Genomic DNA, 13,159 nt, shown 5'->3' with positions numbered 1-13,159 from the left:
ACTTATTGAAAAGAATGGCAACTATATTGGCCTTTTTTTCTGTAAATATCAAAAATGTATTTTTTTAGTTTTTTTGTTATTATTCTCACTTTTAACAGATGAAAATAAACAATTGGAATGGGAACAGTTATATTTTTCATTTAGTTTTGTAATAATTCTGCACACTAATATTTGCCCAATAATCCTGCACACATAGATATTCTCCTAAAAAAGGACAAAATCCCACTTTTACCTTCTTAAATATTCAGGTTTATTAACCTTTTGTATTGAAAGACAACACTGTTGTAGTTCAATAATAAAATTCATCATCAAAAATAGAAATTGTCTAATAATTCTGCATGCAGCGTATTATGCATACTGTCCATCTTGAGAAGACCTCCCCCCAGACCTATTGTGTTTTAGTGTATTGTACTCAATGACATTTTGAACATGTGCGTTAAAGGTCTCACTTGCAGTTCAGCCACTGTCATGCGATTATAAATCTTTTCCTCATCTCGGCGCTCATCTTGTGGAACTGTGAGATTGGCTAGCAAAGTTTCGAGTTCCAGAATCTGGGTCATCTGAACTTCCACTGAGCCAGGATAGCCCCCAAGCAGCATTGCCACATCTACCATGTATTGCTGGTATGCAGCGAGCACCTGGAAAGAGAAATCAAGCACCGACTTTATCAGTCACAGTACAAGTCTCTAACAATTTCTCCATTAAACACCTACTGAGCACAAAGTAATAAAACTGGTATAACATGAAATACCCATATAATATCAAGCAAATGTATGTTGATATCAATAGAGAATATGTTTGGTCTAAAGGCACAAGCAGCATCTAACATGGTGACTGACCTTCCCATTAGCTGTCCTATTTAGATAATAGTCTCTTGATGGAAGAAAGAGTCCAGATTGATCTACCTGGAGAACAAAGAGGTGTTTGATGTGCATTAAATTTACTATTGAATATTGTAAAGCCTTAATACTATTACTGTCATTGTTCATTCTTCATGAAGCTTTTTATTGCATTCGTTGTCACTGTCCCTCTCTACCCCACCATTCCTATTTTTGTTCTCTTCTTAGCAGTCCCTTTCAACCTCTACAACATTTAATTTCATAAACGTTGACACTTTACCAACATCTATTCTTAAGGCTGAGTCACACATAACGATATCGTTAACGATATCGTTGTAACGTCACGCTTTTGGTGACGTAGCAACGATCCCGCTAACAATCTCATTATGTGTGACAGCGACCAACGATCAGGCCCCTGCTGGGAGATCGTTGGTCGTTGGGGAATGATCAGGACCATTTTTTGGTCGCTGATCACCCGCTGTCATCGCTGGATCGGCGTGTGTGACGCCGATCCAGCGATGTGTTCACTTGTAACCAGGGTAAATATCGGGTTACTAAGCACAGGGCCACGCTTAGTAACCTGATATTTACCCTGGTTACCATTGTAAAAGTTAAAAAAAAAACAGTACATACTCACATTCTGATGTCTGTCACATCCCCCGGCGTCCACAGGGTTAAAACTGCTTTCGGCAAGAGCGCTGCTAATGCACGCGCTCCGGCCAAGAGCTTCCCTGCACTGACTGTGTCAGCGCCAGCCGTAAAGCAGAGCACAGCGGTGACGTCACCACTGTTACTGCCGGCGCTGACACATTCAGTGCAGGGAAGCTCTCGGCAGCAGCGCGTGCATATTAGCAGCGCTCTTGCCGAAAGCAGTTTTAACCCTGTGGACGCCGGCGGGGGCACGTGACAGACATCAGAATGTGAGTATGTAGTGTTTTTTTTTTTACTTTTACAATGGTAACCAGGGTAAATATCGGGTTACTAAGCGCGGCCCTGCACTTAGTAACCCGATGTTTACCCGGGTGCTGCAGGGGGACTTCGGCATCGTTGAAGACAGTTTCAACGATGCCGAAGTCGTTCCCCTGATCGTTGGTCGCTGGAGAGCTGTCTGTGTGACAGCTCCCCAGCGACCTAAACAGCGACTTACCAACGATCACGGCCAGGTCGTATCGCTGGTCGTGATCCTTGGTAAGTCGTTTAGTGTGACTCCAGCTTTACATTCTCCCTACTACTGAACAGCTGTTCCATTCTTTTCTCTTGAACATACACCTTCTTTTCCAGTCATCTGTGGTTCTAGAAAGATAACCTTAGTAATTATCTCAGCCTGACAATTACACTGTCCTATACTGATCATCTTATGGATCCTCCTAGAGATCATCAATTCATCCCTTTCATTCCAATCTCCACTTTTCTGCATTTACAAACATTTCCCTTCAATAAGGAATAGGGTGTGTTTAAATGTACAGTATACTTTATAATGTTACAGCATATTACTACAATATCATTCTATTTAGTGGGTGCCCATCCAGTAAGACTCCTGGACCCCTGCAATTTCAAGAACTTAAGGACCAATGTCTTTTCGGCTTTTTCCCTGCACAGTGACACTCTCATTTATCTGCTTCGCATGGAATTGCAAGTGAATAGAGATGTTGCAGTTTACTGTACATTGGGTGAATGAGAGCGTTGATGTGCGGCAAAAAAAAAGAGCTGGGGAATCTTCATTTTTTGCATGATAAATAAACAGCAAATGCTATATAACAATATATAAATACCACTATTATTCCTCCACACCTCTACAGCCACTGCCATGTGGTCCGCCAGTCTCCTTGTTGCCTCATCCAGCAGGTATAGGAACATTGCGGACAATCAGTGGCCACACTGGTGACCAACTCCAAGACAATACCAGTTCTCTACATCCTCTTCTGGTAGTATGGATACGTGATGGCTGTACCAAACAGCGGAGATACTGATTTGTGGTAAATTTGCAGCAAAGTGTGCAGCCTGCCAAACATTTATACAGCATTATTCCCACCTACCATCCCGACAAGTGTGTTTACCTGGATTATGTTGCTGTTTGAGCTCTTGGAGTCTGCGCTTACAAAGACACTGAAGAATGGGGTCGCTCTGTACGTCCCTGAGACAGTTTTCAGCACTGCCATAAAATTTTCACCTCGCCAATTACCTGATATGTTCCATCCACCAACCTTTAAGAGATCAAGACATTAACAAACGGTGGACTTTACAAATACAGAATAATTCGTTATGACGTTTACGTATAATGAAAGGCAAACTAGTTGGTTTTGGCCATTACAATTATTCTGAATTAATAGACAAAGTACATAAATACTTAGACCAGCTCACAGGTGAAATGGCAAGCTAGTTGTTGGCAGACGGAAAACGATTCAGTGATAAAATCTGATGTTTCAAATATATGAAAAAGGTAGTGGGATTTGATACATTTTATCGAGACATAATAGTCCTTATGTATACTGAGATAATGTTATAAATGTGCCCCTGCTGTGTACTTTGTAATGGCTGTGTCTGACCGTACAGGAACATGGTTTGAACCAGGGGTGGGATTCGGCTGGTTCTCTCCAGTTTGGAGGGAAAGTGCAGCCGGTTCCCTGAACTGGCAAGAAGCGTCGCCCTGATCTGGTTCCCTGGCCCGCAGTCTTCAACTGACTGTGTGTCTTCAGACACACGTTTAGTTTAAATGTATTGAGGTACAGAAAGCCACCAGCTTCCTGCACTGCAATAGTTAACAGGCACCAACCATTCAGAGCCCAGCAGCTGATGTCAAGGTGCACGTCTCCGGCGTATGACATCACTGCCATGCGCCGTCCCGTCCGCACTGCATAAGAAGATGGAAGAGGACGCTGCTGGACCATGGCCAGGTAAGAAGAATTTTTTTTACTGAGAAACCACAATATGGGGGCACACATATGGGGACCAGGATGGAGACATATGGGTCCAGGATGAAGACATATGGGGACCAGGATGGAAACATATGGGGACCAGGATGGAAACATATGGGGACCAGGATGGAGACCTATGAGACCAGGATGGAGACATAAGTGGCCAGGATGGAGACATATGGGGCGAGGATGGAGACGTGGGGTTCAGAATGAAGAACATATGGGACCAGGATAGGGACATATGGGAAACAAATGGGGACCAGAATGGAGGACATTGGGGCCCAGGATGAGGCAAATGATTACATAAAGAAGCCAAGATGAGGAACATTACAGGAAGGGGCCCAGGATGAGAGACATTAGAGTATTATGTTTTTTTTTATTATTATTAATGATTCGTATTGTAGTATTTAGTCACTATGTTGTGGCAATATGTGGTCTGGTCATGGTATGACGGTATTTGTCTTTAGTATGTGGTATTATTAGGTCACTATGTGGGAGGTAATATCTGGTCTGGTCATGGTGTGGTGGTATTTTTCCCTTGTATTTGTGTATGTGGTATTATTTGGTCAATATATGGTGGTAATATGTGGTCTTACCATGGTGTGGCGGTATTTGTCCCTTGTATGTGGTATTATCCTGTCACTATGTTTTAGTAATATGTGGTCCGGCCATGGTGTGATGGTATTTGTCCCTTTTGTGTGGTATTATTCATCACTATGTGGTGGTAATATGTGGCCTGGTCATGGTGTGGTGGGATTTATCCCCTGTATGTGGTATTATTCAGTCATTATGTGGAAGTAATATCTGGTCTGGCCATGGTGTGGTGGTATTTGTCCCCTGTATGTGGTATTATTTGGTCACTATGTGGAGGTAATATGTAGTCTGGTCATTGTGGGATGTTTTTTTACACATATTTGCTGCTGAGGTCAGAGATTAGTTGCAGCAGACAGTTTAGAAGACAGGTGGACAGGAGTTCATCCTTTCCAATTGAAGCAGCGGGTTCCCTTGGTACTAATTTTCAAAACTTGTAGAAAACCCTTTAAAACTATCCACCATATTAAGAAGTGACTGACTGAGACAATGTGTTGGACAGGAGCCAATAAGACTATAAATTAAGGTACAGGTGGTGTAAGAGGGGGTAAAGTGCCTTTACTTTTAGTTACCGTTACTTGTATTTTGTGGTTGAGGAAAATGTGCATGAAAGTGTGTGTTTCTAGCAAAAATGGGTGTGGTTTTTTAATGGATGTGGTTTCATAACACAAACAGGGAACCTGTTAAAAAATTGAATCCCACCCCTTGTCTGAACATACCACATCTCATGGACAGGGGAGGAAGCAAAAGAGTATACAGACAGGACAGCAACGGATCTCAGATGGTTCTTTCTGTGAGGTAAAACATTTCCCTGCCTGTCTAAAAACATGTATTACCTCAAAGAAAGGAGCAGTGATATGTGACAATCATGTTCCTGCACGGTCAGACACAACCATTACAGACAAGAAAGCAGGGGCACATTTATCTGATTATCACATTATCTCAGCACAGAAACCTTTTCTTACACGTCCAGTTGTGATACTTATTTTTATTCCAATATCTATGAATTCAAATGTTCTTTGTTCATGGGACAATCCCTTTAAGTCTGCTTGATGTGTGACATAAGCGAGACAAGCACCCAACACCGCTGCATAAAGGGATTGGGTATCCCTTGAGGGGGAGGCCAAATGTGGACAGAAACCTTAATTTTAAAATTGCTCATTTAATAATTTCTTGATTTTGCAGGGGAACAACTGTTTCACCCACAAAATTGATCAGCCATTACACTAATTCTGAATTAATAGACAGAACGACAAATACTGACACCAGATCAAAAGTGAAATGGTGACCACTTCTTCTTGCTAGGCCTGTCATACACAGATGACTGTTAAATCTTTGCTAGATGGCTACTATTAGTGCCATTACCATTCATTTATGTTTAGAGTGTGGCATGGAAAATTCCATGATGTTATTGGAGTCCTACAACAGCCGCTGGTCACAGTGTAGCCACGGCCTTGGCATATGTGCATTTACTGTACTCAGCTCTGACACCTATTAGAGTTGAGGTTGCAGACTAAAGACAGTAAAAGCACTAATCATATAAGACCTGTCCTGTTATGTTAGATTTTATAGAAAGAAGGAAAGAAAAAAGGCCCGCAGTGTATAAGTGTGAAAGCTTAGGATGTCACCTTCTTTATGAGGTCAGTGAGAGGTTTTTCTTTCAGCTCCTCAATTTTCTGCTCTTTCAGACAGGAGAGATAAAACCGCTGTGTCTTCATCTCCGCCTCACTGCTAGAGTTAAACGTAGCATTCTCTGAATTAGGATGAAATATAGTAATTAAGTATTAGGCAATGTCTGTTATTAGCACACTCAGAACTAGGTGGATGGAGTTCTCCTCTCTTTCCTCCAAGATACAGAACATATGCGGCCTTCCTTCCGGTTCAAATTGTACAGTTCCCGTATTTCTATTCATTTTTAAAATAAAGTTTGTTGTTACCAAGTTCTTTTTTTTCTGAAGAAAATTTGTAACATTGCGGGGTCTGTTATTTAAGAATGGCTTTTTGTATGCCAATTTTGATGAAGAGCCCACAGTAGTAAGATACGTCACATTCATTAATAGGTGGGCTCCTCTTAATGAATTTGGTGTATCTTTCAGGAACCATGCACCAGTGTCAGAAACATACTCTAATCTCTGGCTGGAGTACATTTCTGTTTTAATTTAAGCTACTTTGTGTTTTAATTAACGGGGGTGTTTACTTTCAATTACGGTACATTTCTCCCCTATCAGCAGTTGCTACAAAAAAAACAAACTCATTGTACTCGCCCTCCCCTGGTCTACCGGTCGCAGTGCAGCAGTAAGTCAGTGAGCTCAGCGGGTCTGAACAGGACGTATGTCTAAAGTGGACCTCTAAGGCTACTGAACTCACTGATTGTCTGTTAGGGTATGTGCCGACTATCCGGAACTGGCAGCACTTTGGATGCAGTGTGCCCTGGGCACTACATTGCAACCCAAAATCCTATGGTAATCTTCAGATTTCATGATGCCTTGCACACAGTCAAAGCACCCAGTGCCAAAGGCCTCATTCCATTTTCAGTAAACAGTAGAATGATGTGCTTTACCAAAAAGCTCTATCTTGGTCTCATCTGTCTACAAGATGCTTTCCCAGAACTATTTTGACTTACATACATTTTGGGAAACTGCAGTCTACCTTTGTTATGTCTCTGTGTCAGCAGTAGGGTCCTCCTGTGTCTCCTGCCACAGCATTTCATTTCATTCAAATGTCAATGGATAGTTTGTGCTGACACTGATGCACCCTGAGCCTGCAGGACAGCTTGAATTTCTTTGGAACTTGATTGGGGCTGCTTATCCGCCATCCAGACTATCCTGTGTCTCAACCTCTCATCAGTTTTTCTCTGCCGTCCATGTCTAAGGAGATTAGCTACAGTGAAATGGGTTGTAAACTTCTTGATCATATTGCACACTGTGAAAAATGGAACATCAAGATCTCTGGAGATGGGACTTGTACCCTTGAGATTGTTGATGTTGTTCAACAATTTTGATTCTCAAGTCCTCAGTTCTCTTCTCCTCTTTCTGGTCTCTGTGCTTAGTGTGGCACACACAGACACACACTACAAAGACTGAGTTAACTTGTCCCATTTTTATCTTTAACAAAGTTGTGTGAATTTATGTCCAAATTGCCCTTTTTTCTCATCTTTTGTGTTGTTCCAATAAACACAAAGGAAATAAATTTGTGTATAAAAACACATGTAATTGCAATAATTTTCTGGGAGAAATACTTCATTTTCTGGAATAATTTTAAGAATGCCAACACTTTCGACAAAGACTGTATTAGGCCGGTTTCACACGTCCTGATATTTCCGGTACCGTTTAACACGGTATCGGAGATATCAGTGTTCCTGTGTGTACTTTGTGCGGCACACATGTGAAAACCAAGTGCTGCCCGTGTGCCGCATCAGTACCACACAGACGACCGCCGGGGAAGAAGCGCTACAGTAAGTGATGTTCCTCTGCGTGTGGCGCTGAAGCCGGCTGTCATCCCTTCTACCTTGCTCGCGGGCAGGGGAAAATGAATGAAAGAAAAAACTAACATGGGGTCCCCTCTAGTTTATTAACCAACCAGACAAAACTCACAGGTGCGGGCTGCTATTCTCAGGCTGGCAAGTGGCCATGGATATGGGCCCCCAGCCTAAAAAAGGCTGCCCGCAGCTGTCCAGAAAAGGCGCATCTATTAGATGTGCCAATTCTGGAGCTTTGCCCACTTTTTCCCACTTCCAAGAGAAGCCCTCGATCTCCTGTACAAAATGTCAAAATAAAAATCCAACAATATACCCATACCTGTCCAGCATACAGTCAGTCATTTTGACATTTTTTACAGGATACTGATGGCTTCGCTTGGAATGGCAGACTTATAAAGATGGCAAAACTGTGGTTATTGTTTTATTTCATTAAAATACTTTTTTCTTACTGTGTGTGTGTTTTATTAACCTTTTCACAACTGTAGGATTCGTAATGGAGAGGTGTCTTATTGATGCCTCTACATTACTAAGCCGGCTTAATGTCACTTTACAATAGGAAGGTGACATTAACCCCTCATTACCCCATATTCCAATGCTACAGGGCAGTGGGAAGAATCGGGCAAAGCTCCAGAATTGGCTCATCTAATAGATGTGCCTTTTCTGGGCAGCTGCAGGCTGCTGTTTTTAGGTTGGGGGGCCCATATCCATATCCATGGCCCCTTACCAGCCTGAGAATAGCAGCCCACACCTGTGAGTTTTGCCAGGTTGGTTGAAAAACATAAGGGGCACCCCACTTCGGGTTTTTCTTTCATTCATTGTCCCGTGCTCGCGCTGCTCCCCGGCAGAGCAGGGGACAATGGATGAAAGCCGCGTTCAGCACCACACGCAGCGCTGACAGCGGCTTACAGTAGCACTGCTTCCCTGGTGGCCGTCCGTGCGCACGGAGGACAGTGTACACTGTTCTCCGTGTGCATGTGTGTGGCACACTTAGCGGCCCGTGTGTCTGGGTAAAAACAGACAAAGTCCGTCAAAACACGCTGATATGTGCATAGACCCATTCATTTAAATGGGTCTACGTGTGTCAGTGTCTCCGATATGTGAGAAAACTGACACTACGCGTACTGGAGACACTGACGTGTGAAACTGGCCTTACACTATTGATGTTTTAAACATTTGTTGAAATGACAGTGAGCATTTAACCCCTTCATGACCTATGACATATAGATGCATCGTAAGTCGTATCCCGGGATTTGATGTGGGCTTCGGTGGTGAGCATGCATCTTTTTCTGGCACATGACAGCTGACATATGCCCCTAACAACAGCAGGTGGAATCGCGATCCACACGCGGCTATTAACATGTTAAATGCCGCTGCCAATCTCTGACCGCGTCATTTAATACAATTGCGCCGGAAGCGCGTCACAAACCCTGCCCATCGGTGACCATCACATGATCGTTGGGCGCCGATGGGTTGGCAAGACAACTGGGGCCATCATTCATAGGAGATGACGATTTGTAATACACAGGGCTGAAGCCCTGCCATGTGTAGCGAAAGCGATCAGAACATCACAGCTTCAAATCTTGTTAGGGGACTATTGAAGCAAGTAAAGAGTAGAGAATTTTTTTTTTTAAATATATATAAATATATAAAAGTTCAAATCATCCCACCTTTTACTTAATTAAAAAAAACAAAAAAATGATACACATACTTGGTTCAGAAACACCCAATCTGTCAAGATATAAACTAAATTAAACCGATTGGTAAACAGCGCAACGAGAAAAAAATAAAAACGCCAGAATTACAGTTTTTTAGTCGACGCAACATTACAATAAATTGCAATAACAGATGATCAAAATATCATATCTGCTCCAAAATTGTATCAATAAAATGTCAGCTTGGCAGGCAAAAAATAAGCTCTCACCTAGCCCCAGATCATGAAAAATGGAAATGCTACAGCTCATGGAAAATGGCGCTTTTTATATTTTTATTTTTTACAAATTTTGGATTTTTTTTCACCACTTAAACAAAAAGAATCTATACATGTTTGGTTTCTGCAAACTTGCATTGACCTGGAGAATCATAATGATAGGTCAGTTTCAGCACTTATTGAACAAGGTAAAAAAAAAAAAAAAAATTGTGGAATTGAACTTTGTTTTGTAATTTCATGGCACTTGGACATTTTTTTTTTACTGTTTTCCAGTACACTATATGATTAAATTAATGGTAGCGTTCAAAAGTGCAACTCGTCCCACAAAAAGCAAGCTCTCACATAGCCATATTGATGGAAAAATAAAAAAGTTATGGCTCTGGGAGGAAAGGGAGAAAAAACTAAAATGCAAAAACAGAAAATCCCAAAGTCATGAAGGGGTTAAGCATCTTTTTCACATGGTGATGATCACATTTATTCCCAGTCATTGCCTAGTGTAAACCTGCTCAGCTATTAAATGGCAAACAGAAAAATGCTTGTTAACCAGATCTTTTATGTAGGCAGGAACAGAGTGTACCTAATGTGTGTGCTGTAAAGATATACGTGTATAATACACATGCTGCCGAGAAACACTAACAATAGATGCATCAAAATTAGTGGTGTTGACCTCTCCACTTCTTACGGCCCCCTTCACATGTCCGTGTTTCAGGTACGTGCGGCATCCATTTTTTTTCACAGATATCACACATACCCATTCTTATCTATGGTGCTGCACACTCGCTCGTGTGTTTGTACGGACCTTGCGTCATCCGTGTGCCGTACCTGTTTAACATTGCAAAGTATAGGAGAAGCTTTGGAATTGATTTTTTTTAAGCCATAAAGAAAAACAAACAAAAAAAACGGATAGCATACTGATCACGCACTGATGGCTCACTGATCCAAAACACTGATGACTCCTATACCGTGTTTTTCTGATGCCGGTATTATACGGGGGCCTAACACAGCTAGAGAAGTTTTAATCAGTAAGAAATAGGTTTTTCCTATTTTCTGCTGTCTTACCCTTAAGTCTTATAGTAGGGTGTACGTAAATATATGGAACAGAAATAGAAATTAGCATTATTAATAATGGAATTCTAAAAAGGGAAAAGTAGTGGGTTTTAATTATTTCACAAATATTCTGCAAATACAATTTTTTTCAGTATTCTCACCAAGTATATGTTTTAGCACAGCCTGATTCTGGTCCCATATACTGTTGAATGTATTCCATCTTGACCGTCCATCCGGCAGTGGGTTTCTCTTCATCCAACCCCCACATGAGTACTGATAGAAGTCTTGACATGGGTCCACATCTCTGTCCAGGGAATCAATTATACGTCCAGCTACAGAAACGCAGGCCTCCGACAGACACAGTGATCGGGACTTGTCTGAAGATACAACACAGCTTAATATTAATTGAAGCATAGTTAGGATCCATACAAGTTATTATAGATGGTAATGTTGTGGGAGTATAATGGAAAAGATTGGCAGTGGGTACATTGTGAAGTATATTTACATCTAAAAACCAGTGCCAGCATGGATAATGATAAAACAGGTAACATCTAACAGCATTACAGCCCCATATTTAGAATGCTAGCCAGTTGTCATATAGCTAACTGGCCACCAACATTCTCTATGATCAAAGCCAGAAGGACAAGTAGGATTCTGACACCCCAGCATTTTTTAGTACATTGCTGAACCTTCCCTAAGTGCTCGTGCAGACGACCGTAGTTTTGATCCTAGTGCAATCCATCAAAACATTCGATTGCTCTCGGTATTCAATGAGGTGTGCACATGTTAGATCTTTTCCTCTGACCAGTGGTCTGAGAAAAAAAATTGAAGCATACATATTTTACTTCCAATAAGTAGATGGCACTCACCCATTCATGTCTATGGGTCTGTGGAAAATATCGGACCACACTCGGCTGACATCAGAGTGAGGCCACATTTTCACAAACAGACTGAATGGAGAAAATGGATATATATATTTTTTTAATTCTCCACATCCAAGAAAATCAGTGTGATTATTATAATAGGGCCAATTTTCACGGATGAGAGAAAAATGGTCCTGTAACCCAAGCCTGATATTGATACTCTCTACAATGAATATGGATATTTGCATACCAAGGAAAAGGGGTACAATTCAGAAGCTTAAGGTGAACCATCAGGTTGGCGCTGTTACGCCGATTAAAATTATACCTGGGTTGAAGAAATCCGTCTTGTGGTTCTTGTGTAATCTGTGTTTGCAGTTTTGAGGTAATGAGATTCTCGTGCTCCAGGGTGGCCTGTGGGTTTTTTTTTGTGCTTTGGCCTCATCATCATTATTCTGGTCACTGAACCTGCAGTGTCCTGCCTAATATTTTAAATGCTGCGCCTGGTCAATTAATATTATGGACTTCAGAGATAAAAAATTGCTTCAATAAAATGTTGCATTGCGTGACCAGGCACTATGCTTTACAAACTGCTCGCACTGCTCTCAAGCTAACCAGATGCCTGAATTCGAACAGCTTCTGTCCCCCCCCCGCCGAGTCTCCCATGCTGCAAACATCAAGATGTAATTTTATTCAACCGTCGATCATCTGCATGCCCATATAGAAGACTTAGGTGTGTTTATCTTACAGATTCCCTTTAAATGTATTAAATAATAGGTAAGAATATACACTAGCGGGCAATGCAACTGCACAAATTGCTTTGTGAATTGCACAGATATTTAAAGAGTTATTCCAATAATGGCAATCATTTTACAAAGCACAGTATCTGCATGAATATTGTTAAGCTAATTTTATTGTTAAGCCAATATAAAATGTATTTCTTGTACCATTGTGTCTTTTTAATTTTTCTTCTGCCCCCCCTGTCCATCAAGATTTGGAAAGCTGAATGGGTGGTCCTATTCTTATCAGCTAAAATTACATTTCACAGCAGCACACTTCTTCTCCTCAGTGCTGCTGGCCCATCCATCTTATCACCTGTATATGCTCCTTATAGAAATAGATCTCAACATGGTGGCTCAATGGTTAGAACTGTAGGTTCAAATCACACCAAGGACAACATCTGCAAAAATGTGTATGTTCTCCCTGTGTTAGCATAGGTTTTCTCTGGATTCTCCAATATCCGCCCACCCTCCAAAAACATACTGATAAGGAATTTAGTTTGTGAGTCCCAATGAGGATGATGTTTGTAAAGTACTGCATAATTAATGGTGTTATATAAGGGATTAAAATAAATTAAGATGGGCACTTTTTTAGTTATATTGATGAAGTGACCAGTGATCCTAGTGATTGTGATTGAACATTTGATTAATATTCATTATTATTTGAAAACTACACATTTCATTGGTGGTTCATGAGAATCTTTAGAGCATGCATGCATAGCA

The 13,159-nt window shown here is 41.3% G+C and overlaps 1 protein-coding gene across 1 annotated transcript in view; it reads right to left on the bottom strand.

Moving 5' to 3' along the window:
• ECE2 (endothelin converting enzyme 2) overlaps positions 1-13,159 on the bottom strand; it is a 167,827-nt gene that overhangs the window by 132,409 nt on the left and 22,259 nt on the right. The window contains exons 4-8 of the mRNA XM_077290116.1: positions 10,959-11,174; positions 5,974-6,098; positions 2,897-3,043; positions 840-905; positions 450-638 (exon numbers count right to left, since the gene is read on the bottom strand). Coding sequence (XP_077146231.1) covers positions 450-638; positions 840-905; positions 2,897-3,043; positions 5,974-6,098; positions 10,959-11,174 — 743 coding nt within the window. The remainder of the gene's footprint in view (positions 1-449; positions 639-839; positions 906-2,896; positions 3,044-5,973; positions 6,099-10,958; positions 11,175-13,159) is intronic.

The sequence above is a fragment of the Ranitomeya variabilis genome, chromosome 2 (assembly GCF_051348905.1).
Source record: "Ranitomeya variabilis isolate aRanVar5 chromosome 2, aRanVar5.hap1, whole genome shotgun sequence".
NCBI classification, from domain to species: Eukaryota; Metazoa; Chordata; class Amphibia; order Anura; family Dendrobatidae; genus Ranitomeya; species Ranitomeya variabilis.
The sequence above is the reverse complement of the archived record's forward strand: the minus strand, read 5'-3'. Positions and strand labels throughout refer to the sequence as shown.